The 27,325-nt window shown below is 41.2% G+C and overlaps 1 protein-coding gene across 7 annotated transcripts in view; it reads left to right on the top strand.

The window, feature by feature from the left end:
- STXBP5L (syntaxin binding protein 5L) overlaps window positions 1–27,325 on the top strand; it is a 410,492-nt gene that overhangs the window by 209,173 nt on the left and 173,994 nt on the right. For all 7 annotated transcript variants that reach the window (XM_054042932.1, XM_054042916.1, XM_054042898.1 and 4 more), the window contains exons 5-6: window positions 16,969–17,103; window positions 24,833–24,896. In XM_054042932.1, coding sequence (XP_053898907.1) covers window positions 16,969–17,103; window positions 24,833–24,896 — 199 coding nt within the window. The remainder of the gene's footprint in view (window positions 1–16,968; window positions 17,104–24,832; window positions 24,897–27,325) is intronic.

The following is a 27,325-nucleotide window of genomic DNA, read 5'->3' as shown; positions in this document are numbered from 1 at the left end:
TAAAATTAATATTTTTTGGGCTGGTTTTAATGGGGCCTTAATTAAATTCTCACTCCAATCTTTCAATTTTTCTTTAAGTACCGGTCCCCCTACACCTATCCAGGGATCTATTCTAGCCCCTAAATATTTTTCAAAATCCCCTGGTTGAACATATTCAATCTCCTCTGACCCTATCTGCCAATTATCCTTAGGATTAACTACATAGGTTTTATGTTTAGTTAAAATATGAAAGCCTTTCGTTTTCTTCACATTAACAGAGAGATTAGTATTTTTACAAAACTCCTCTAAGATACCCAAATTTTTGATCATTCCTTTATATGAGCTACTTAAAATTGCCACATCATCGGCAAAAGCCAATGACATGACACTATTACCCTTAACATAAAAACCACTTCCTTCTACTTCTAATCTAGTTAAAAGGGGATCCATAGCAATATTAAACAAAATTGGGGACAACGGGTCACCCTGCTTGACCCCCCTCCTAATTAAAATAGACTCAGTAGCTTCATCACCCACCCATACCCTAGTTGTGCAATTATCATAAAGGTCCCTAATAATATCTATAAAATGTTCATCTATACCAAATCTTCTCAACCCGGCTATTATATGTCCGTGTCCCACAGAATCAAATGCTTTAGCCAGATCTACGAACACTATTGCAATTTCATTCCCATTTCGTTTAGCCCCTTTAATCAAATTATCTAATATAGCAATATTTTCCTCACACCCAGGGGCGGATATAAACCCTTTTTGTCTACTACATATCTTAACTGTTTCCACCAGTCTTTTTGCTAATATTTTGGTATAGATTCTAATCCAAACTGACCCAATTGTCAATGGTCTCCAAGATGTTAACTTCATTTCCTCCTCATCTTGTGTCTTTGGTATTAAAATCGTTCTATTTTTCTTAAATTCATCTGGTACCTGTCTATTTAGAAACCATATATTAAAAATTTTTGTAAGTATTAAGGAGTCTAAATTAAAAATATCCCACAAATTGCTCACTTTTACTTTATCTGGGCCAGAAGCACTATCTTTTCTTATTTCTCTTAAAGCTATTCTAATCTCATCCACAGAGATCAGACTCATTAATATATCATTATCCGCATTCTCTGTGGATGATGGCCACCCTATCATATTACCATGTCCAATTGTTCCCAAAATATTTACATAGTATTCCTCAATTTCTTTCATAGGGATAGCACACTTAGCCTTATCTGGCTCTCCCATTATAATGCGAGTCAATCTTCTTCTATCCTTATCAAATAATTGTTGATAGAATTTATACTTAGCTTTCTTTGTAGCATATCTCCTAATTGCATTAAATTGCTTCCTTCTCCCCTCCTTTCTCATCTTCCCTTTTCCTTTATTCCTCAACTCTATTTGACTTTCATTTCTAGGGTCCTTTCCCTCTACTAATGAATAACATAATTTTTCCAACATTGCCCATCTGAGAGCTTTTGTTAAATCCTCCTTTAATAATCCTTCAATTTCCCCTAAACTATTTATTATTTCTCTTCCCTCCCTACTTTGTTTTCCCCGTTTACATATTTTCTCCACTAAATCCACTTCTGGATGTCCTTTTAGTGGGAAAATCCTCTCTCTTGGGGGCGGAATTTCTAATATATTTACTCTAATGTCCTCTACCTCAGTCACTTCCTCCCTATCTCCTGTTACCACTAACTTCTTCTTTGCTAATTCTCGTCTTTTATCTGATATTTGTTTATTCGTTTTGGTCCTCATCTCGCTCTCAATACATTTATTTATATTCCTTTTCCCAATATATTTCCTTTCCAACTGTATAAGCTGCGCAACCTCATCTTTGGTCCATATACGAGATCTAGTCGATCCCTCTTTGATCTTACTTTTAGCAGCCATATCTTCTTTTCTTTGCTCATTCCTCACAGCAGGGTGTCTATGTCTACAGTGTTGGCTCAATCCAGATCTAGTATGAAAACCAAGCCCACAGACCGAGCACGTATGGCTCTTCATTGGGGTATCCGCCTTCTTGGGTATGCACTTGGGGTAGTGGCAAGCTATATTATGATATTGAGAAGATTTCCCACATTTACTACATACAACTCGTATGGCTTTACTTTTATGAACCACATTAATGTGTTTGGCCCATTTACCAAATGTTGGTAATATCTGGGGACATATTGGACAATTAAAACTATCAACGGGATACTCTAAATAAAAAACCCCATCCTTCCACGAACTACTTTCTAATATATTTATATTACTACCAGTACTGTTAAGATCCTTATTACGATCCCTATTAAAATCAGTACTTGGTCTAAAACTATTTAATAAACTAGACCCATTAACTAAATGAGCATTAAGATATCCCGATTCCCTAACATATGGATCATCAAATGTACTTAAATACTTAAAATCTGGATTAAAACTGTCCATAGTTAAATCATTAAAAGTGTCCCTTGTAAAAACCATCGGTAAGATAGATAAAATCTCCTCACCATGATCATCACAAATATTCTCCTCTACCTCCTCTCCATGCTCCACTGGGAGGACTTGATTCTCACTCTCATGCTCATGAGACTTCATTATAGTCCACACCATTTTATCCATTGGTCCAGCGACCCTGATCACACCCCTAATATATTTAACACTGTCAGCCGGGGCATCAAAGCCAACAGCGGGGGTGTTATTAACCCGGTCCAGCGCCAATCCGGTATAAAAATATAAATTACTTTTTTCCATAGCTAAAAGATTTACCCTTCTCAGGGGGAAACTAACCCTTTCCAGGGGGAAACTAACCCTTTCCAGGGGGAAACTAACCCGTGCCTGGGGGAGACTACCCTTACCAGGGGGAATCTAACCCTTACCAGGGGGAGTCAACCCGTACCTGGGGGAGGCTACCCTTACCAGGGGGGCATCCATGTGGCACCATATGGGGCTGCCCAACCCCGTCCCACACCCCACTGAATGTGGGATGTGGGTTCGTCCTCCGCAATCCGCCTGGCTATCCAAGCCAGTTACCGACTCTCACCACGAGGAGGTAGTGGTTGGACTTGCAATCCAGAGGCTTTCCTCAAAGAGGGGTCCCAAACAGCATAATGTCGAGCTCTAACGGGCGTGTGAGAAAAGGCTCAGATCTTGGTAGGGGTTGCCCCTATTGACCGGGCTCACGCCCACCCCCACCTCACCGATAACCCATTCTCTCACTACCCTCAGGCAATGTTTCCGTCCAAGCCCGACAGCTGAGAGGGTCCAGAGACGCATGGAGAGCCATTAAGAGAGCCATTAAGCCTCCCTGTTCCTTGTCCCCTAACTGCCCCCTCCTGAGACCCCCCCACCCTAACTGCCCCCCTAGGATCCTACCCCCTACCTGTCCCCTGACTGCCCAAAACCTTACACCCCCAGCCCCCAGACAGTCCCACACCGAACTCCCGACCCATCCAACCCTGCTCCCTGTCTCTTGACTCCCCCCTCCAGAACCTACCTGCCCCTTCTCCAGCCCCTTGGCCCCCTTACCGTGCCGCTCAGAACAGGAGGAGGGGCTCTCTCTGGCTGCCGGAGCCCAGTGCAAGTGGCACCATCCGGCCGGCTGCCCTGTCAGCCGCGCGTGCTCTGCATGGGTGGGAAGTCCGGACATTTACAAATTCCCCCCGGACGCTATTTTTAACTCAGAAAAGCCGGACATGTCTGGGGGAATCCGGACGAATGGTATCCCTAAGTCCTATGGCCTGTGTTATACATGAGTTCAGACTAGATGATCACAATGGTCTATTAATCAAATAGCAGTGAATATAATGTGCAGTTAACAACTGGTGGATGGTTGGTGTTACAGTGGCATAAAATGGAGACAAGGGGAATTAGTTCATGAATGTATCAAGTATGTACAATAATGTGCAGTACTGTACAAGGCCTGAGGCTCTAGCAAAGAAATATGAAGCCGTTTCTCACCATGGCACTGCACTGGAGCAGTGGGTGTTACTACCCAACGGCTCCTACATTCCACCCATAAGGAGCCTGAATGTTTAGTCTTCATGTGTGTGGAATGGGTTTCATTCTCTCTGTTTAAGCTGCTTCCTTCGCGGACCACCACGTCCCTAAGATAGTCAAAGCACTCCTGTTTATAAAGTTCAGGTCATTCACTCAGGAAACAGAAACAATACCATATGGCGTAGGTGACTAGTTTCACAGTGTGAATAGTAAATGTTTGCAGTGGCAGTTCATGAACAATTAATGGGCTATATTTATTTGCACAGCTGATTCATTGAACAAATATAAACAGTGAGCAAATTCCTAAAAAACACTCTCAATTCATGGATGATTCATGACAGAAAAATAGAGCTAAATTCAAAGAATAATTTGTTCATTACACATTCTTCACCCAGTTATAGCCCTGATATAAACTTTACTTCTAGATTTCTCACAATAAAAGGGAGATTTTGAGTAGTCTGCATAAGCCTCCGTATGAAAATTTGGAGGAATGCTAAAGTTTCAGAAAAAATGTCTTCAGAACACAATTGTCTTTAACCCTCTCTTCTATGTTCAATAGCCCGAGTCTCTTCTTCTTGGCTCTGCTGTACTACAGGGCTTTTGTTATCCTCTCAGAAGTGTTAATTATGTATTGCAGTAGCCTGTGTACAAGTCTGCTGAAGTTCTTCCACCCTCAGATATAAGCACTCAAAAAGAAACAAACAAAAGAAAAGCAATTAATTTTAATAAAAAAAAAACAGTGTTCACTCACAGTGTAAGAAGAAAATATCACATTAATAATAATAAACATTTTTTTCACAATTTGAATGAAAATCAATTCACACAGTATTCCTGCTCAAACACAGCTGAAGAAAAATGGTCAGTCTCTAGAACTAGTTCTGTTCATTTGCAGTCTGCCAAGTTTACTAGTAACTCTGATTCAGACAGTTGATGTTTTTCCCTCAAATTTGTTTGAAGAAATATTAAGTTACATATGTAGTAATCTGAGTTTACAGATCAGTGCAAAAAACAACCAACCTCCCCCAAACTTTCAAGATGTAGAATCCTTTCTTAATTCCATTCCAAATTCTGTCATGCATATGTTGCTCTTGAACCTTAATTTGTTCCTCTGATCCTGTAGTTACTGATTGTACATTTATTGTGGACAGCTGCAAGCCATTCCATATTTAAGGTTATAGTAAACACCTTTCATTATAAACTGGAAATTTGATCCCTTTCAGGAATTGTCCTTTCTGATTCCAGATGGGCCTGTGATTCTAGGGTGGGGGAGACAGGACATTTTATTATTATTATTATTCAAATTTGATCTGAATTGATTCTGCCAATTCTGAGATACGGGAATTTGAATAATTAACGTTTTAGAAAATTTTGAAATGTTTTCCTCAGCTTGTGTCTCAAAAGTGGTAAGACTTGGAAACAAAAATTTGCTTTGTGGTGAAGATATTGCACAAATGTCTCCCCTATCGGCCTGTTTTTGGAGATCTGCTTTTCCAAACACAGACATGAACATCTGGCATAAATCCCTACTTGAAATATATAAATATCCAGCAGATCAACATTCTGCATTTTACTGCAGATAATCATTCATTTAAACTGCTTTAAAGTGAAGTTGAAATGAGCCTCTGTATAAACAGAAATGTGAAATTACATTTGCTGCCTTTCAGTCACTCCAGATCAAATTTACTGAGTTTACAGGGTAAAAGATGTTTTCCTAACTGCCAGCCAGAGTCATGCTGAATTCCTTCCTTCTCATATGTCATTACCCCAATTAAAGGTCCTGAAGGCCAAATTAGGCCCACAGTGATACCTGTGCATCTGTCATTTGCATGGGTATAACTGATGGAAATTTGATAAACAACTGTGTGGCTGATGCACAGTGACACGTGGGTTCTGTTGGACTAGCAGGAGTAAAAGGCACTAAAAAGAAAATCATTACTAAAGTCAGAAGGTCCGACAATGATATACCAGGGAGCAGATCTGCACTGCTGATTTTGATTAAAGAAATTTAGTCCTTCTTTTACAACCATCTTTATTATACTTTATTATAACACTGCTTTTTCTCCTCCACCCTAGCAGAATATTCTGATCATCCTGGACAATCTTGTCTTTCTCCCTCCACATTTTCTTTTACCAAACCTCTGAGGCCAACAGAGATAACTAAGTCAAATGCTTAATACAGTTACAGCTCCTTTCCTGTGCCACAGACCATGCAAGCTGGCTGGAGTCATCCTCTTCCTTCATGTCTGTCCTAATTGCACTCTAGCACCGAGATGGAAGATACCATTGTCCTAAGTGGGTTGGCAGTGTTTAGAACCTTGCATGTTTGTTTCTATTAAAAGGAGAAACTGACTGTATGAGTCAGGTATTTCTTTGGTGCAATCTTATTTGCAATCAGAAGAAAGAATGTACAGAAAGTCCCGTTTCCCCCAGTGTAATAGGAACACACAATAATAGGCAGTTTCCTTGCTCAGATATCCCAAGCATGCCCCTCCAGTGAATTCTGTGCCCAAAGAGCGCTGGTCTCTCTGCTCCCTCTCAGGGTCCCATTTACAACTGCTTCTCTCACTGTCAGCTGGCTTTCTTCTCTAACACACACCGCTTGCTAAACAATTCTCTAGCCCTAGCATTTGCAACCAGTCCCAGGGAAACCCCTCAGACCACACAATTTAGGCTGTCTACACTGCGCACTTGACAGCAGCACAGCTGTGCCGCTACAGGAATGCTGCTGTAAGGTACGCAGTGTAGCTGCTCTTTGTCAGCAGGAGAGAGCTCTCTTGCTGACAAAATAAAACCACCCCCAATGAAGCACAGTAGCTTTGTGAGTGGAAAGAGTATCTCCCACCAATATAGCGCTGTCAACACTGGCACTTTTCATCAGTAAAACTTTTGTCAGTCTGAGGTGTGTTTTTTTTCACACCCCAGACTGACAGAATTTTACTGATGAAAGTGCAGTGTGTAGACATAGAGTTTTGCTCTAGCTTTGCCATGTGTCTTGGGCGGTAGCTTCCTATTGTTTCCTGCTATCACTACACAAAGGAGCTTAACTGCTTCTTCCATTTTGCTGAAAGAAGGTAGTTTAGCACACCCATTGGCTTTAATCAGGTCTCTGATTGTCTGTAGATCAAAGAGCCACTTGATGGCAGTCATTAACATCTTTCAGGGTAACAATACTAATCTGGATGTTTAGGGAAGTCTCTGATACTTCCCAGTGTTTTCTGTCTCTGACTACCACCCTTTTGCTTCATGTTGCTGTAAATTTCTCATCAAACAAGGATGGTGGTTGTGGCTGGGACTCCCTCTGAAACCACTCAGTGCTAATTTATCCTTTAATGAACTGCTCAAGCAACAACCTCCTCATTATCTGCTCATTGCCACAAACAACCTGTCTCATTCTCTTCATATTTCTGCTTCACATGGACACTACAATTTAAAAATTAATATCAACTCCCCATTGAAACTCAAATAGCAAAAGCTTATTATACCAGCAAAACAGAGGGGCATCAAAAGAAATAAAAAAGCTCCCTCAGAACCTGCCTTACGTTCACTTCTAAATCCAGGAACCACACTATCTAGTCAAGTATCAGGGGGTAGCCGTGTTAGTCTGTATCTACAAAAACAACAAAGAGTCTGGTGGCACCTTAAAGACTAACAGATTTATTTGGGCATAAGCTTTCGTGAGTAAAAACCTCACTTCTTCGGATGCATCTATTATCTAGTCATGTAGTTAGTGTAGAGGACATGGACTTTGGAGATCTGGTTTCTGTTCCTAATTCTGACTCTGGCTGCAAATAGCCATTTTGGCACAATCTAGGTGGTCAAGTTTGAATTGAGCACCCAGGGGATTTTCAGAGCTGTTTTTTTGAGCACACCTATGCTCTCTGAATAGGACAAGCATTCCATATGGGTAGTTCAAAGGCAAGGGCTCAGATATCAGTTCCCAAACAGCATTTTCAGAAGTGCCCAAGGGATCCAAAAGATTTCTTCAATGTTAGCGGTGTCACAGGTAGTACAGGTGTTCAGTAGGTCCTCCCTGACTGCACACAATGTAAAGAGCCCACACACATTTCTGAATCACAATTTGGCTTAATAATTTGTCTCATTTCCAGTTATGTCCCAGGGCTGTGTCTGCTTTTTGGAATGTTTTCCGCTCTCTGCTCCATTTCCCTTTCTGAGGTATTTAAATGTCTGATGTCACTGCTGGCTCCAAGGAGAGAACTGTGCCGATAAAGCTAAAGACATAAGAAAAGGTCTGTCTCCTGCTTCAATTCCATTATTAAGTATCTTATGAGAGGTGCAGCTTTCCTTGGGAACAGAAAGCCATTTCCCCCTCACCACCCAGTTTGGGAGGAGTCACCCCAGGTCCCTTCCCCTGGATAGAAGGAGAGAGAGAGGAGCCAGAGAGAGTGCAAATCATCTACTGGTTGGAACTGTCCCTTCCATGCATAGGCACCGACTCCATGGGTGTTCCAGGGCTGGAGCACCCAAGGAAAAAAATTAGTGGGTGTTTAGCACCCACTGGCAGCCAGCTCTCTCCTTCCCCCCAGTGTCTCCCGTCCACTGGCGGCCCCGCTAATCAACTCCTCTCCCTCCCTCCCAGCACCTGCTGCCTGCCGCAGTCAGCTGTTTCGTGGTGTGCAGGAGGGTTTGGGAGAAAGGGGGAGGAGCGGGGATAGGGCATGCTTAGGGGAGGGGGGCGGAACTGGACGGGAAGAAGTGGGGTGGGGGTGGAGACTTGGGGGAAAGGTAGGGGGGAACATATGGGGGTGGAGCAGAGGCCAGAAGAGGGGAGGGGGGGTGGGATGGGGCCCGGGGCAGAGCGGGGGGTTGAGCACCCCCAGGGACCAGAGGAAGCCACAGCTTATGCTTCCATGAAAGTCACACAGATTCTGGGCATGACAGCATGTTATCCAGAGCTTCCATGGTTGGCCTATTTCAGAAAGAAAATGAAGTTCTGCAGTCCCAAGCAGAGCAAAGTTTCCTATCTAGATGCAGTGCACATCAAAGGGGAGATGAACATCAAGGCAGACTAGGGGCTTGTCTACACTGGCAATTTACAGTGCTGCAGCTTTCTCGCTCAGGGGTGTGAAAAAATACCTCCCTGAGCGCAGCAAGTTTCAGCGCTGTAAAGCACCAGTGTAGATAGTGCACCAGGTGGAGGTGGGTTTTTTTAGTGCTTTAGTGTTGCCAGTGTAGACTAGCCCTAGCTAAGCAGACAGAAGTTTGGGTAAGCCATTACCTCCCATACCAGTTAGCTGTTTTACAGGTTAACCCCAGCACTGCTGTTTTATGCTGTGAAAGAGGGTTTTGAGTGCTTGCTCAGTAGTGTACCATTCCAGCCATGAAGCCATGGTAGTTATGGTGTCAAGTGAGTCTGTGTATTTGGGCTTCCTCTCACCTTCTGTGCTATTATCCCTTCACCTCGACTTGCCACCATCCTGTGGGTTTGCCCGCTTCTCAGGCCCCTTTTACTCCGCTTGCCTCTGGGTATACAGGCCTGGTTTCTATATTTAAATTGTCAATTTGCATATGCCAATATGTACCTATTCCACCAAGCCCTGAGCATGTAGGAAATTTGCATAGGTGTATTGAAAATAAGGTCAAGCTCAGGTCTCTCAGACCTTTACACTCAGCTCTTTTGGGGCTCCCCAGCCTGTGTGTGTACGTGGCGCACACACCTGTGGCCATGTATAAACTAGAAAAATCAGTTGTGTTTTAAAATATTGTAGCTTACACATTTTAATCAACACAGTTTTAAACAGGACTTCAATATAGACCAGGTAAGTTGTGTGTAAAAACATGTTGGATGGTGGCACGTTACCATAAGGGAAGCCTAGGGTTAACCCATGGTCAGCTAACATGTTTTAAAACATGACCTGTTTTCCTAGTCTAGACATGGCCTGTGTTCATGGAATTCTTTGGCTAACATTATGCTTAGTAACACCGAATCACAGCAGGTAAGTCATGGAGCATATACTGGATATATCATATGGAAATACTCTTTTCTTTTTCTTTTCTTTTATTTTCAACAGCACAATAATTACTTTTTCCTGGTTCTGGTCCTTTAAAGTGAGGCTTTGGGAAGTGACCCTAATCCTTTGTCCTGTGGTTAGCAGAAAATAAAAACAACAGGATATGCCTGAAGTATGCGATGACTTGATGGGAGAGAAGGCATGTGAGGGAGTCACTCTGGCACTGTTTGCTGCCTGTGCTGGAGAAGGTCTGAAAGAGTGGCTTGTCACTGAAATCTATAAGTATCTTTGAACATCTTTAGGAGGATATGATATTGGAAAATAGTAGGGCTGTAAAGCGATTAAAAAAACTAATTGTGTGATTAATTGCACTGTTAAACAATAATAGAGTACCATTTATTTAAATAATGGATATTTTGGATATTTTCTACATTTTCAAATATATTTATTTCAATTATAACACAGAATACAAAGTGTACAGTGTTCACTTTCTATTTATTTTTTAATATTTATTATTTGTAAAAAACAAAAGAAATAGTATTTTTCAACTAACCTAATACAAGTACTTTAGTGCAATGCAATCTCTTTATCATGAATCTTGAACTTACAAATGTAGAATTATGTACAAAAAAACCTGCATTCAAAATAAAACAATATAAAACTTCAGAGCCTATAAGTCCACTCAGTCCAATTTCTTGTTCAGCCAATCACTCAGACAAACAAATTTGTTTACATTTGCAGGAAATAATGTCTTGTTTACAATGTCACCTGAAAATGAGAACAGGCATTCTCATGGCACTATTGTAGCTAGCGTTGCAAGATATTTACATGCCAGATGCACTAAAGATTCATATGTCCCTTCATGCTTCAACCACCATTCCAGAGGACATGCGTCCATGCTGATGACAGGTTCTGCTTGTTAACAATCCAAAGCAGTGCAGATGGATGCATGTTCATTTTCATCATCTGAATCAAATGCCACCAGCAGAAGGTTGATTTTCTGTTTTGGTGGTTCAGGTTCTGTAGTTTCCGCACCGGAATGTTGCTTTTAAAACGTCTGAAAGCATGCTCCACACCTCATCCCTCTCAGATTTTGGAAAGCACTTCAGATTCTTAAACCTTGGGTGAGTGCTGTAACTATCTTTAGAAATCTCACATTAGTACCTTCTTTGCGTTTTGTCAAATCTGCAGCGAAAGTGTTCTTAAAATGAACAACATGTTCTGAGTCATCATCCGAGACTACTATAACATGAAATATATGGCAGAATGCGGGTAAAATAGAGCTAGAGACATACAGTTCTCTCCCAAGGAGTTCAGTCACAAATTTAATTAGCAAATTATTTTTTTAACGAGCATCATCAGCATGGAAGTATGTCCTCTGGAATGGTGGCTGAAGCATGAAGGGGCATAGAAATGTTTAGTATATCTGGCACGTAAATACATTGCAATGCCGGCTGCAAAAGTCCCATGTGAACACCTGTTCTCACTTTATGGTGACATTGTAAACAAGAAGTGGGCAGCATTATCTCTCGTAAATGTAAGCAAACTTGTCTGTCTTAACGATTGGCTGAACAAGAAGTAGGACTGAGTGGACTTGTAGGCTCTAAAGTTTTGTATTGTTTTGTTTTTCAGTGCAGTTATAAGTTGCATTTTCACAATAAAGAGATTGCACTACCATACTTGTAGGAGGTGAATTGAAAAATACTGTATTTTGTTTATCATCCTTATGGTGCAAATATTTGTAATAAAAATAATAATATAAAGTGAGCACTGTACACTTTGTATTCTGTGTTGTAATTGAAATCAATATATTTGAAAATGTAGAAAAACATCCAAAAATATTTAATAAATTTCAATTGGTATTCTATTGTTTAACAATGCGATTAGAACTGCGATTAATTTTTTTAATCATGATTAATTTTTTGAGTTAATTGCGTGAGTTAACTGTGATTAATCAACAGCCCCTAGAGAATAGCAGTTGCATGGACTTATCTGCAGTGAGCATTTGCCATGCTGCCTTGTTTGCTTAGCTCCATGGACAAAGCAGAGTCTGGGAGGGACATCCCTATACACAGGTTGGTCACAAGTATTCCATTCCCCTGTCCATACCATTTTAACACCCTATTCAGTTTTGGATGCCTTGAAAGACTAGTAAAACGTATTGCACTGGAGTAAGAGGCATAGAAATTCCTTTCAAGATATCCCACATTCAATCCATGGGTTTTTACTGTCCTAATGATGCCCATTGAGAATGGCATTCCATTTCAGCTGTTGTATAACCTTTGGTCCTGATCCAAGGAATGTGTGGAGCATGTGCTAAACACCTACAATTCCCATTGACTTTAGTGGGAATTGCTGGGACTCAGCAGATTCTCAGCAGCTCAAAAGATCAAGTTCTTTGCCAGTTCACTCATGTAGCTTAATGAAGCAGATTGTTATAGGCAAAAGTGTTTCACATTTTCATAAAATCATCATGATCCTATTTTCGTTATCATGAGCACTATTTTTCCTCTGTTGGCCTTGATTACTTGCACAGGCATCAAAATACATCTTCATTTGATTGTGGGATGTGTGATTAATGGGAGGATGCCTTTCTTTCACAAGCTGAAGCACAATATAGCTGAGTGGTTTGAGCATTAGCCTGCTAAACCCAGGGTTGTGAGTTCAAACCTTGAGGGGGCCACTTAGGGATCTGGGGCAAAATCAGTACTTGGTCCTGCTAGTGAAGGCAGGGGGCTGGACTTGATGACCTTTCAAGGTCCCTTCCAGTTCTAGGAGATAGGATATATAAGAATGTACTTTGTTTTATTGAAGAGTTTGTTGGATGAAAAACACGGTCCATGCCAGTTACTAATCCTAACTAGTTTGAAGCTTTAATAAGGAAGTTTTAGGACAATATACTACCACCTCAATCAAGTATAAAGCATAAGTAAAGCAGATAGAGCAGGATAGCGTAATGATCAGTTACTCAGTCCTGGGGCGCTGGTAGGGCTGTTTCTGTCATCATCAGTTCCATGCTGGTCCAATCTGGTATAAGTCCTGTGCTGCTCCATACCCCCTTTGTTAAACAAACATCCTTTATACCTTTTCTTGTAACATGATGAAGGTGCAGATTATTAAAACTACCTCATCTATAAACATTCTATTCTAAATATATTTTCATATACACTAACCCAAAATCCTTATAACTGATACATTTTTACTTACTCTGCTAAAACTCTAATTGGTACTTCCTTCGCTATCTTTTTTAAAAGCTCTTACTATCCTCCTACTTACTCAGTCCAGCTGTCTTTTCATTGCTTTCATGTATTTCATTGTTACTTACATTTGTCTTATTCTATTTTATAAGCTTATTGTAGCCTTGGAATTAGTTGGGGATTGGTCCTGCTTTGAGCAGAGGGTTGGACTAGATGACCTCCTGAAGTCCCTTCCAACCCTGATATTCTATGATTCTACTGGTTGGCTAGCTCCTTTCAGTCAGTGTTCATCATCCCTAGTTTGTTTTACTAGGCAGGTCTATATCTGGCTAGAAAATCGCACATTTGTCTGGTTTGCTTTGCCCTGTTATCTACACAGACCAAGAATCCAGTGTAGATAAGACACAAATCAACTTTTTGATTTTTTACAGCCTTTGAAAGCTGTGTCAACAAGGCACATTCTGAAAGCAAAAAAGTTCCTTTTTACATTATCTTATAACACTATTAAATAGATATCTACTTCTCCAATGTTATTTAATATAGTTTTTATAACACAGTTCATTATACCTATTTTTACAAGCTTATTGCATAGCGATAGTGTTTTGCTGAAATGAAATTTCTTCATTATGAACCTGAGGTTTGTTTCTAATATGTAAGCCTTGAATTGAAGTTAATATATTTCATAACATTTAGAACTTCAAGTATAACACTATAAAGTGAGTTTTCATTTAATTTTTATAACCAAAAAAAAGTAATGAACTTCAAGCAATTGGATTGCACTAGACAGGACAGTTCATTATAATGTTGAAAGTGCTTTGCTTGTTGTGTAGAAGCCTAACAATGCATTCACGTTATATATTTTAGTTCATTTGGGGGCTCCAGTCCCTATATGTGAAGGACCCTTTATCTCAGGTTGTTTTGCTTCTTTGATGACCAAGTGCATCACTGCCATGGTGGTTCAGCATGTCTTCTCCTTGGTAAACTATTAATGTAGAGCAGTGATGTTCAACCTTTTTTCATTTGCAGACCCCTAAAAAAATTTTAATGGAGGTGCAGACCCCTTTGGAAATCTTACACATAGTCTGCAGACTCCCAGCGGTCCGCGGGCCACAGGTTGAAAACCACTGGTGTAGAGGAAGAAAGGAAGTTTGGTGCCTTTGAAAATGTATCAAATGTAGCAGTCTAATGTCTACTTAATGTCTGATGGACACTCATGAGTCTCGTAAAGGACCGTAGTTAGCTAAGTGACCCTAAGGAACTTAAGTGGAACATGTATCAACATAAACACAAGAGTAATAGGATGGGCTCCTTTGGTCTGCTTTTATGCCATTTTTGAAGTTATTTGTTTCCAATAATGCTACGTCGAAGTCCCCCGAACAGCTTGTAGTTTAACTCTCACAGTATATGGATGCACCAGAACAGTGGTGATGGACTGTGATTTCCAAGTTACAGCATTTCCTCAATCTCAGACATATCTGTTCAGCAGGGATTTTTGTCATCTGATAGGGAGCAGACATAGTTGGTTGGTCAGATTTTTTTTTTTAAAGCTGACATTGTCTGAATTTGTGTCCATATGATTTAGCTGTTAATTTAAATTTTTGTGTTAAGATGGGTGCTTAATATATCATTCAATAAACAAAACAATTACGTTAGCATCTCTTAACTTAATTTTATATTACTTTTTGAATTGTATCACTATCTTTGTATGAAGCCAAAACAGTAAACAGAAGTGAAATATATACACACACACACACACACACACACATACACAGAGAGTATAAGTATATGTACATACTTTCTAAAATTGCACTAAAGGTCTCCATTTTTGCACCCACAAATATTTGTAGATATAAATGCTCCTGTTAGCTGTCAGACTACCTGATTTCACTCTCACTTAGATGTCTGTAGTGGGCACTTTTCTTTGCAGATGCTAAACTGTCTTTGCAAAATTGGAAGCGATTTTAAAAATCTGTCCCTAAAGCCCTGCTCCCACAGAAGTTAATGGGATCTTTGCCATTGACATAATTGAGTCTGTAAGGGTAAAATTTGTCCCTGTGCAGGGGGCTGGAACAAGGCCTATGTCCCACTCGAATCATCAAAATAAAACTGAAATGATGCATAGACTTATCCTTATCCTCCGATCATGGATGAACACCCTGACGGAGGATTTCAGGGTTGCATTACTTAGGCCTTGGCTACACTGGCGCTGTACAGCGCTGCAACTTGCTGCGCTCAGGGGAGTGAAAACGCCCCCCCCCCCCGAGCACAGCGAGTGCAGCGCTGTAAAGCGCCAGTGTAATCAGCGCCTGCAGCGCTGCACGCTCGCTCGCAGCGCTGCAAACTACTCCCCTCGGAGAGAGCTCTCGCAGTGCTGGCAGCGCGACTACACCCGTGCTTCACAAGTGTAGCCAAGGTTTTGGCTGCCTGAAACCTGGAGCAATATAAATGGAAGAAGTAAAATTATTCATTTGAGTGTATTCTGCATAAAATGTTTTGATCATATAGCCTTAAAACTGCAGAGTCATTCAAAGTACTGTGTGGGGTCAGGAGAAGAAGAATATGTCTTGCTAAGTGTTCTTCATAACTGCAGATAAATAAGTGAAATTAGTTTCCAAGTGAAACACTTCCTTTAGTTTAGGAGGTTGGGAATATTTTTAGCCACAAAGGACTTAAGTAACCTTACCATAATTGACAAGGTAAGATTGCTGGAAGGAAGCTATCATTCCCTTATAAAGCAGGGCAAAAAGATTGATACTTCATAAAAACATAAACTTGAAATATGTATATTCTTTAATAGTGTATGTCATCGTTTAAAAAAATAACTCAGGATAAAAATACATGTTGGAGTTGATGGCTAAATTAGTATCTCAAAGCTAGAAATATTTGCTTTTGGAATCAAATGAATGACAAATATAATAAAGGAATAAAGTATTGCATACCAGGCAAAGTATGTGCTTTTAATAAAGACAAATCTCCTGAGTGCTAGAATATACTGTTGGATCAGATAGAGTTTCAGTCTATGTAGGCAGTATAGATATAATTAGATTTGAGCTGCAAATAGTCTACATATCTCATGTGGATTGTCTTTTTAATGTAATGTAAATATTGTAATGTCAAAAAAATTGACTCTATTCATTCATCATCTTTATGAAAATTGTTGTATCTTATCACGAGAGACCATCATGAGATTTTTCCTAAGTGATATAGCACTGGGCTATGGTATGAATGTGGGAGTGAGAGTATAAATCATATCTCTGCTTGACTGCACTTGGTAATGCTTTATCAGCTCCATACCCTCTAGACTGATTAAGAGCTAATAAAGTGAACACTTCTTTGTGTGAATAGTAATGTTACATTTCCTTTGTACAAAACATTAAACATGCTTATGTCTCATTAATGCCTGTGTACTGAACTGGAAAAATAGCTTTTTGTAAAGAAGAAAAACGGAATCTCTAGCTCAACGGTTCTCAGACTTTTCATAGTGTGGCCCACATATTCATAAAGAGATTATCCTATGTCTACCCCCTCCCCTTCAGGATTGCACTAAGCACATTAAGATGGCTCCTCTTTCCTGACCCTATTAGAGGTAGGTAGAATGGCTCCTCCTCCTTGTTCCCAGTGTCTTCACTAAGAAGAGTTTGGACACCTGTACAATCAGCTGGAAAAAAGGAGGAGCCAGCACCGTGGGCTGTGCCAGCTCCACAGATCACATATTGGGAACTGTGCCCAAGCTACTTTGGCCTTAGGAAAACAGAAGGGACAACTATTTCAAAAGAAAACTTGTTGGAAATATGATTGTTGGTACAACTTTAAGTGAGATACTTTTTCCCTTACAGGATTACTTACTGCCATCTACCTTTCCAAAGTAAATGGCTCTACGTTGGAACAGAGAGGGGAAATACACATATTGTAAATATTGAGTCCTTCATTCTTTCTGGATACGTTATAATGTGGAACAAGGCAATAGAACTGTAAGTGTGGACTTTTCTATCACTTTCACGTTGCTGGCAGTTCTTTTCAGATTCTTTGCTGAGATAATTACTTGGTCATAACTAATCATTATGAATTATTTTGTAGTCTCCTGTTTTAAGGAACATTTTGGTGCAGTACTGATTGTGATTCATCACAAGAATTTTTCAAGGAAATTCAGTTTCTAGGTATATTATAGTGATATCATGTAATCTTTTAAAAAGAGATATTTGTTTGGGACCCTATGTCATTAACTGAATAAATATATTTGCTTGAAATACTAAATAAAATACAGAGAGTCATAGATCTCACAAACTCAGTGAACATCCTCTGGACCCAACTTTTTCATTGAACATACAGGTTGGCAAAATTTGATCACCAGGTCCTATAGACCAGTGATTTTCAACTTTTCTTCATTTGCAGATCCCTAAAAAATTTCAAATGGAGGTGTGGGCCTCTTTAGAAATCTTTGACATAATCTGCAGACTCCAAGTGGTCTGTGTACCCCAAGTTGAAAACCACAGCTCTAGATTAAGGCCACAACCTGAAAAGATGAATGGAACCTATTGGACTATACAGCTTGCTGGAAAAAATTTTTCCCCCTGGTCCAAGTTGTAGGGGAGGTCACAGCCAGAATGTATTGTCCATGACCATGAATGCTATGGCTTCTAAATGCCATCCCCCTCAGAGGTTACCTCAGTTTACCTATGAAGTTTGTGAAATGGAGAGAGGGTGTGATGCATTCTTCGGGTGACCTGGACTGTGGGGTCATTTTGTTACCATCCCTGTCTCCAGTGAGACAGTTGGTGCACCCCAAACTCCTTTGAAGCATTCTCCTGTGATATCAAGCACCTGTCACTGGCTACTCACAGAAATACCAGGTTTGCTATCCCCAAAGGAGTGTACACACTAGCTTGTTTGATTCAACTGAGGATCACTTCCTCTATAACATCACAGCACATTTATAGTGAAAACAATCAAAAGATTATTACCAAAGGCTAAGATTTAAGAGATAGTGAGTAAGAATAATAATGAAACACAGAAAAGTTACATATAAAGCAAAATTTTAAACACACTTCCCAGAATCTGCACTAAACAGGTAAAACCCTTGTCTAAAGTAGTTTCTCTCATCTCCCAGCATCTCCAGCCAACGTGGCTGGCATCCCTCTTATGAATGTTAAAGCACTACCTTGATGAAAGATAAAGAGGGGTCCTTTTGCCTTCTCCTTATATCCCCCAAAATTCATTATTTTGTCTCCAGTGGTCAGGATGACCACCTGGGGCTTATTCCCCAGTGTGCTGACTTCATGGTGACTTTATTTCCTCATGTTGACTTTGTATGCAAATGTATGCATTGTCTTGTCTTATAATGCTTAATTTAATGTGAAACAATGTAGGCAGGTGAACATACATCCTTTATCTAGTAGAAACCTGTTTGTCAACTCTGCCTTGAAGGCGCACTGCACCAGCCCACCGCCGCCACCTTTGCAGTCTGAGAGCAGGGGCACCAGAAGCTCCCTAGAAGTGGGAGGGGCCCACCAATGCTCAGACCAGGGCCCAGCCCCACCTCTTTCCTGAGGCCCTGCCTGCTGCTCACTCCTCTCCATCCCCCTCTCCCCCATCACTTGCCCTTAAGGCAGGAAAAAAGTGAGAGGCAGAAGCTGTAATCTCTAGAAGACTCTTTCTCCATTGGTGGTGGGTGCTACAGGTTCTGCCTCTCACTGGCTGGCCCAGCTGTGGGACTCCTCCTCCTGCTATGCTGATGCTGGAGCAACTCAGCTTTATATCTGCAGGGGCACCAGAACAGGCGGGGGAGGAGTCAGGGAACTGTGGCCCCATCAATTTTAAATGTGGGAAGGCTTTGCCCTCCCACTCTTTACCAGCCGTGAGTGGGTGGAGAGGAGCAAATGGTGGGTGAGGCCTTGGGGGAAGAGGCGGAGGAGGGGCGGGGGCTTGGGGTTGGAAGCATGGGCAGAGCCATGGTAGGAGGTGAGGAGCGGGGGAACAGGGCCATGATCCAGGCACCGGTGGCCAATGTTCCCTCTAATTTTTTACGTCCATGTGCTGAATTAATTTTGTTATTTGCACCAATATGGAGGCGTGTGACACATCACCTTCATATTGGTGCACATAACAAAATTCATGTGGTGAGGGTGGGGCCAAGGGGTTTGGAGTGTGAGAGGGAGCTCAGGGCTGGGGCAAAGGGTTGGGGTGTGGGGGGGATGAGGGCTCTGGCTGGGGTTGTGGGCTCTGGGGTGGGCCTGGGGATGAGGAGTTTAGTGTGTGGGAGGGGGCTCATGGCTGGGGCAGAGGGTTGGGGTACAGGAGTATGTGGGCTCTGGGGTGGGGCCAAGGATTGGGGTGTGGGCTCTGGGGTGCAGCCAGGGATGAGGGATTTGGGCTGCAGGCTGCCCTGGGGCTGCGGTGGGGAGAGATGATTCCCCCGAGCCCTCTCTCGCCGCAGCAGCTCAGGACTGGGGGAGAGGTGCCTCTCCCCGGCCACGGCAGCGCTGGCGGGGCTGGGCTGAGGGAGGGGCACATCTTCCCCAGCTGAGGCAGGTCTGCGCTGGGGCCAGCGGTGAGAGATGCCTCTCCCCGCCACTGCAGGTCCATGCTGGGACCGGCGGAGAGGGGCACCTCTCCCTGCCGCAGCCCTGAGCCCCTGCGTGGGGCTTAATAGGCAGCTGTGCAGCTTAGAGGGAACTTAGCCAGTAGTCCCCCACTTCTAGGGAGTTTCCAGCACTCTTAGGCGTAGCCTCCCCAGACAAAAGACTCAGGCTCTACCTATGGGATGGGGCAGATCTTTCACCTTTCTCATAGATTCATAGACTTTAAGGCCAGAAGGGACCATCATGAGCATCTAGTCTGACTAGTTTAAACCTGCAAGTGACCCGTGCCTCAGGCTGCAGAGAAAGGCAAAAAGCCCCAGCGGTCTCTGCCAATATGATCTGGGGAGAAAAATTCCTTCTTGACCCCATATATGGCAGTCAGTTGGACCATGAGCATCTCAGCAAGACCCACCACCAGCCAGATACCTGGGAAAGAATTCTCTGTAGTAACTCAGAGCCTCCCCATCTAGTGTCCCATCACCAGCTGTTGGAGATATTTGCTGCTAGCAGTCACAAATGGGCTACATGCCACTGTAGGCAGTCTCATCATACCAGCCACTCCATAAACTTTTCAAGCTCAGTCTTGAAGCCAGTTAGGTTTTTTGCCCTCACTGCTCCCCATGGAAGGCTGTTCCAGAACTTTACTCCTCTGATGGTTAGAAACCTTTGTCTATTTTCAAGCCTAAATTTATTGATGACCAGTTTATATCCATTTGTTCTTGTGTCAGCATTGGCACTTAACTCTCTCCCTCCCTGATATTTATCCCTCTGCTGTATTTATAGAGAATAATCATTTCTCCCCTCAGCCTTCGTTTGGTTAGGCTAAACAAGCTAAGCTCTTTGAGTCTCCTCTTGTAAGGTAGGTTTGTCATTCCTCAGATCATCCTAGTAGCCCTTCTCTGTACCTCTTCCAGTTTGAATTAATCTTTCTTAAACATTGGAGACCAGAATTGCACACGGTATTCCAGATGAGGTCTCACCAGTGCCTTGTGTAATAGTAATAACACTTCCCTGTTCTACTGGAAATATCTCACCTGATGCATCCTAGGATTGCATTAGCCTTTGTGACGGCTCCATCACATAGTCATCCTGTGATCAATCAATATGCCCAGGTCTTTCTCCTCCTCTATCACTTCCAACTGTAAATCCTCAGTTTATAGCAAAAATTATTGTTATTAGTTCCTAAGTGCATGACCTTGAAATTTACACTATTAAATTTCATTCCATTTCTATTACTCCAGTTTTCAAGGTCATCCAGATCTTCTTGTAAGATACTTCAGTCCTCCTCTGTATTGGCAATACCTCCCAACTTTGTGTCATCAGCAAATTTTATTAACACAATCCCACTTTTTCTGTCAAGGTCATTAATAAAAATGTTAACCAAGATTGGTCCCAAGACTGATCCCTGAGGAACTCCACTAGCAGTCCCCCTCCAGCCTGACAGTTCATGTGTCAGTCTGGCTCACTGTAGTCTTCCCTTTAACCAGTTCCTTACCCACCTTTCAATTCTCATATTAATCCCCATCTTCACCAATTTAACTAATGGTTTCCCATGTGGAAGAGTATCAAATTCCTTCCTGAAATCCAGGGAAATTAGATCTACTGCATAGCCCTTGTCTAAAAAATCAGTTATCTTCTCAAAGAAAGAGATCAGGTTGGTCTGGCACGATCTACCTTTTGAAAAACCCTGTTGTATTTTATCCCAATTACCTTTTATTTCTATGTCCTTAATTATTTTCTCTTTCCAAATTTGTCCCAAGACCTTACATATCATTAAAGTCAAACAAACAGGCCTGTAGTTTCCCAAAATCACTTTTTCCACCTTTCTTAAAAATAGGTATTATATTAGCAATTCTCCAGTTACGGGGTACAACCCCCGAGTTTATAGCTTCATTAAAAATCATTGTTTCCATGCCCAATCAGTCCAATGCTTCTCCTCAGGTAGGCTGTGGGTAAGAAGCCACAGTCTAATCCTTAATTGTACATTCATACCAATAGGACAGTCAGATTTCCTGAAAAAAGAATGCAGGATTGGTAATAATGCTAGTGCCATAGCCTGATAAATATTTTCACATTTCTAAAATGAAATATATATAAACAGAAATAAAAGCAACGTTTCTGGGAACCTTAGAAAAAGAGGTGAGTGATTAGGAGCTGTTTTAGGGAAAAAAAACAGCAAAATGCACTTAGCAATTGAAAGATGGAGAAGGGTTCTGAAAATTTACTAGAGAGAAAATGAAATAGAAAGTTTTTAGAATAAAGGAAGATTGGATAGATAATCTAGCTTCTGTCTTTCAGGGAGAAGAGACAGGTGAACTGTGGTGAATAAGGGAATCAAATAATATGTTTAAATAATGGCTTAAAGACATGCTAACATGGTAACATCTAGAGTGCAATAGGACCCTGAAATCAGCAGGGAAAATAAGTGTGTTACTTTACTATAACTGAGTGAGATGATTTCATCCAGATAGCAAGAGCTGGGTCAACTTCTCAGCTTATTCTTATGCATTGACTGGGATATGTGCATGTGCCTGTATTTCAAATCTGGCAGTCTCAACTAATTAAAAAACCCAGGTCTCTTAATACTAGAATTAAAACATTGCTATGGATCATGGACTCATCTGCCCCCTGATTTTTAAATCATTTTGCATCTTTGGAATTCTTTTAACTTCTCATTGCTAGTGGATGCCCAAACCCATCTACAACTGGCAGAAAATTGTCTCCAGTCCTGTGGAACTCAGACCAGGCCACAGTGATTCTTGCATTTATGATCTCTAAATATTCACTGGGCCAGAGACAGAGAGAAAATGACCTTATAGCCTGGTGATTAGAGCCCTCATCTAAGAGATGGGAGACCAAGGATCCAGTCCCCCTGCTCCAATGACTCCTTAATTTAAAAACATGCTACAGCTTCAACTGGAGACATTGAGGGCACTCCCCGCATTAGAATATCCCATAGCTCAGTGGCTAAGGCACTCACCTTATCAGGCAGAGGGAGGGTTTCAATCAGGGGATCTCCTGCATCCCACCTTAACCACTGTGTTAAAAGTTTTGAGAGAGGTGCTCCTCTTGACTGTTTTGTCTGGAGCTAGGTGGCCTCTGAGCACATCTACCAGATTGGGCCCCGCAGGTGAGATAGGCAGAGGAGCACCTATCGTTCCCCAATTGGTGGATCACCCTGGGGGCCTAGGCATCTGAGCGCCTAGAGCAAGGCAGCAGTGCACATGCCCAGAGGCAGAAGCATAGGTTCACAGGGAACTTTTACTGCAAAAACTTAGGCGATGCCTAAAGGGGGAGGCAGCAACTGAATGGAGGTTTTGGTAAATGCTAGTGGTTCCTAAATCTGGGATTTAAAATGGTAGTTATAATAATTAATGGAGATATCCCATCTCCTAGAACTGGAAGGGACCTTGAAAGGTCATTGAGTCCAGCCCCCTGCCTTCACTAGCAGGACTAAGTACTGATTTTGCCCCAGATTCCCAAGTGGCCCCCTCAAGGATTGAACTCACAACCCTGGGTTTAGCAGGCCAATACTCAAACCACTGAGGTATCCCTATGTGGTTAATATTTATTTTAATTATGTTTAAGGGTGAAAATGCACTAAAAGCTTAAGTAATGGGTGCATAATATAAATGCAGTATAATATCACAGAGAACAATGTTATATGGAAATACATAAGGCACAGGATCCATTTAGGGCATAGAGTCCATTGTGCACACAGAGGGAATGCTGAAAAGGTTAGATTTAAAGAGTTTTCTTATTTTTGGTGTCGATCATTTTTCGAGAAATCTTCCTAAAATATAGTCCAAGTAATGTAATCATTTTGCTAAAAAATGTTTGGTTATGCAGATTGTGTTGCTTAATTCACAGAGATAATTGTAACAATTTATAAGGTGGCCTCTATTGTGGTGGGGAGAGGTGGAACATATAAGTAAGAACACATAGAACCTAATTTTCATCACACTTGCAAAGGTTTTTCAGAGATGTAACTGATGACTTCAGTTGAGATACTTTTGACTTTCAATGATATAAATAAGAGGAGAATCAAGCCCCTAGGCTCCATAGTCCAAGAAGGCAGCAAGAATATCTGTTTCCATCACCTCTGAAAACCATCCCTATGCAGGAAAAAAAATCTGATAGCAACCCTGAAAAAAAAAAAAAACTTAAAATAATTTTAGAAAGTAAAATAGATAATTGGATTTTGAAGAAGAGCCTTTCTCGCTGCATGACAAAGATAGTAATATGGCAACCAAAGTGGGCAAAGAGGAAATAGATAAGTCCCTCTCTACAGCCAACGCAAGCAGATACCAATGCATTATATTACCTGAAATAAAAGATCTGCAAACTGATATTCACACTATATTAACAGGGATTGAAGAAGAGATTGCTGCTATAGGGGGAAGAGTTGCTTGCTATGGAAAAATGGGTTGGTAAGACTCAGTTACATATTTGCCAGACTAAAATAACAAAGCTGGAACAAAATGAAAGAGGTCTGCCAAATAAAATGGATAGTAATAACAGAGAGAGGCTAACATGTTATCTACACAGGGACATCCAGGAAATTTAATCCGAATTAACTACAGGTGTGATTTTGAAGTGGATTAGTTAAACCACATTAAATCCCTGTGTGGATGCTGTTGTTCAGAATTAAAGTGGCTTTAATTAAGTTTAGTTTAAAGTCACTTTGGAAGTGAATTAAAATAAATCAGATTAAGGGCACTTTAATTCTGAATGAGGGTTTTCACTCATCGTGTAATTAGACATAATATAGTATGAAAGCATCGCTCATATAACAATTTATATCCATTTATATATATGCAGAATGTATGCTTTCATATGCAAAAATAGGTTTTTTTAATGGCTGTTACACACATTTATCTAAATTGTTCCTGGGCTTCAAACTTACCATGTGTTAGAAAGGATAACTGGAATTTATAGTATAATATATGATTCTACATAAGGGGCAAGGTCTTTTGTTGTTGATTGTGTGCAAATATCCTCCACCATGGCGATTTTCCAAACAGTTTTGGGATTCCTTGTCTCTAACATACCTAACATCCAACATAAATCTCCTTTTTTATTGAAAGAATTTACATTGTTTTGAATTGATTTTGTTTTGCAGATCCACAAAGACTCACCCTGGCCCAGTTGTACACCTAAGTGATAGCCCAAGAGATGAGGGAAAAGTGAGTACAGTAACCAATGATGTAAAATATTTTAATTATGTACAATATTTTTACATTTCATAGCTCTCCCTGACCTAAGCAGTTTTTCCATTTCACTCATTCACTACTTAGTCACTTGCCTCCATTGTACGATCCTGAGGTCACTCTAAAATATTGCCTGGGAAAACTTTTGGAAAATATTGTAATTCCCTTTCTGCTGTACTGAGAAGAATATTATGGTTTAAAAAATATGCTATATTTTGAAGTCCTCATTCAAGCAAAGCTACTGTTGACTGAATGGGAGTTTTTCCTGAGTAAAAATGAGATAAACTGTGTAAAGACTTCAGAATTTGACCAAGTATGTATTACAATGGGCACATTTATGAATTATTGTCTTTGACGAGAATATTGATGGCAATATTCTATAATTGGAGCTTGCTGCTATTTGTGAATAGAGATGAAGACAGCAAAGAGCTGTCAATCATGGAAGCCAAGTTCCCCACAAGCCCAGCTCCTGACTCCAGTTCCTCAGACAGGCAGGCAATTTCAGAGCTCATGCTAGTGTGGCCAATTCCCCCGTCGCTACCTTTCTCCAGTTCTAATGGCTCTGCATCATACTCTAGGCCCTCCTCCATCCCATTAGAAGCTTTTGGTTCTAGATCTGTCCCTACTGGCTCCCTTCTCTCCATTCACTCTCCTGACCTTTATGCTTTGGACAGAGGTTTACCCTCCATAAAAGTCTGGACCTTTGAATCTTTGTTCTTTTCCTCTTAGCAGGATGATACATAAGATCAAAGATCAAAGCCACTGGGGGGGGGGGAAACATACTTTAGTGTAGCCTTCCCTTTTTTGCCCCTGAAATTTGTCCCATGAAGAGGGTGAGTTATCCAAACCAGAATCCATTAAATCTAGGGTGACCAGATGGTAAGTGTGAAAAATCGGGACAGGGGGTGGTGGATAAAAGCGCCTATATAAGAAAAAGCCCCCAAAATCAGGACTGTCCTTATAAAATTGGACATCTGGTTACTCTAGTTAAATCTGACTAGGGCACTCAGGAGATGTTTTTTCGAATAGAATTTGAGGCCACTACTCTGTTAAAATAGCTTGTTGTTGGCCTCCAGGCTGAGCCAGCCAAGCCAATGAGAAATTACCTCCCCAGAGACCTCCAGAAGGAGTTGGTGATTCTTTCTGATGAGGTAGTAAGATACTAGCCTCAACAAGTAGAAGTTTCCCAGCAATCAGAAAAACAAGATTTTTAAAAAGGTGTGTCTAAACTTAGGCTTCTACCAGCAAGTCTATATTCAACTACCTCAGTAAGTGGCATTATTTTTGTAAGTGTTGAATACCCAGATCTGCTGTCTTTAGAGCTGCATTATGCATGGGAACACAAAATAGGAATATTGGACCAGGATATGGTCAATTGTGCTTTTTTTGGTTTGTGAGCTACTCGTAATGGTAGTAAGGCAGAAACCTCCCTGTAACTCTGGCAAAAGCAGTTTAAGGGGAAACTCTCCTAATCTAAGGCCAGACAGTGGAGCAGATCCACTAGAGGGGGGAGCTCTCATGAGGATTGCACCTCAGATCCCAATCAAACCTGTGAAAGATTCCCAGGACTTGGACCATAGCCTCCTGGGCCAGAGAACAGGTAGAGATAACTCTGTTTTCTCCCCATCTGGCTAAGCATATCAGGGACAGATGGGTACAGGAGATACTCTGCTGAGGTCACTCCATACTAACACTTCATTCAAATCAAATATAAGAAAGTTTGGTCTTGTAGTTAAGGTCCTGGACTGTAAATCAGGAGATCTGAGTTCAGTCCCAGCTGCCTCACCGACCTCCTGTATGACCGTGGGCCTTACATTTAACCTTTCTGTGTCTTAGTTCCTCATTTGTAAAATGGGAATGATTGTGTTTCCTTTTCTCCTACCCTTTGTCTTGTCTATTCAGATTAAAAGCTCTTCAGAGCAAGGATATTTTATTATTATGTGCATATGTAACACCTAACACAATGACACCCTGATATCAGTTAGAGCCTGAAAAAGCTACTGGAATACAACAATAATAATTGTTATAATTAATAAAATAACAGCAAACTCCACAGGCCCCCTAAGAACAACAACATGAGCAGTGTTCTCCAACAGACAGGAATCAGAAAGCAAATACTTCTTTCATGGAGATTAGTATAATTCTGTACTCTCTTATAGGCATAGGAGGTCCACAATAAGAACTGGGGACTTTGAACTGTACAAGCCCTTCAGATCATTAAACAAGAGCACCAGGAAGATAAATTTAGGATGGAAACCCTGGCATCCACATTAGCATCTCTTTCCACTGGGGATTGCCTTACACCGACAGATCTTGTGGATGTTTTTATTCTCCACATCCCTTTTTGTCCCTGCCTCCATCGTTATGGATGTTAATTTAATTTGGGTTACCAAAATGAATACTAC

This window comes from Malaclemys terrapin, chromosome 1 (genome assembly GCF_027887155.1).
Source record: "Malaclemys terrapin pileata isolate rMalTer1 chromosome 1, rMalTer1.hap1, whole genome shotgun sequence".
Taxonomy (NCBI): Eukaryota; Metazoa; Chordata; order Testudines; family Emydidae; genus Malaclemys; species Malaclemys terrapin.
Note: the sequence above shows the minus strand (reverse complement) of the source record. Positions and strands in the feature narration are given on the sequence as shown.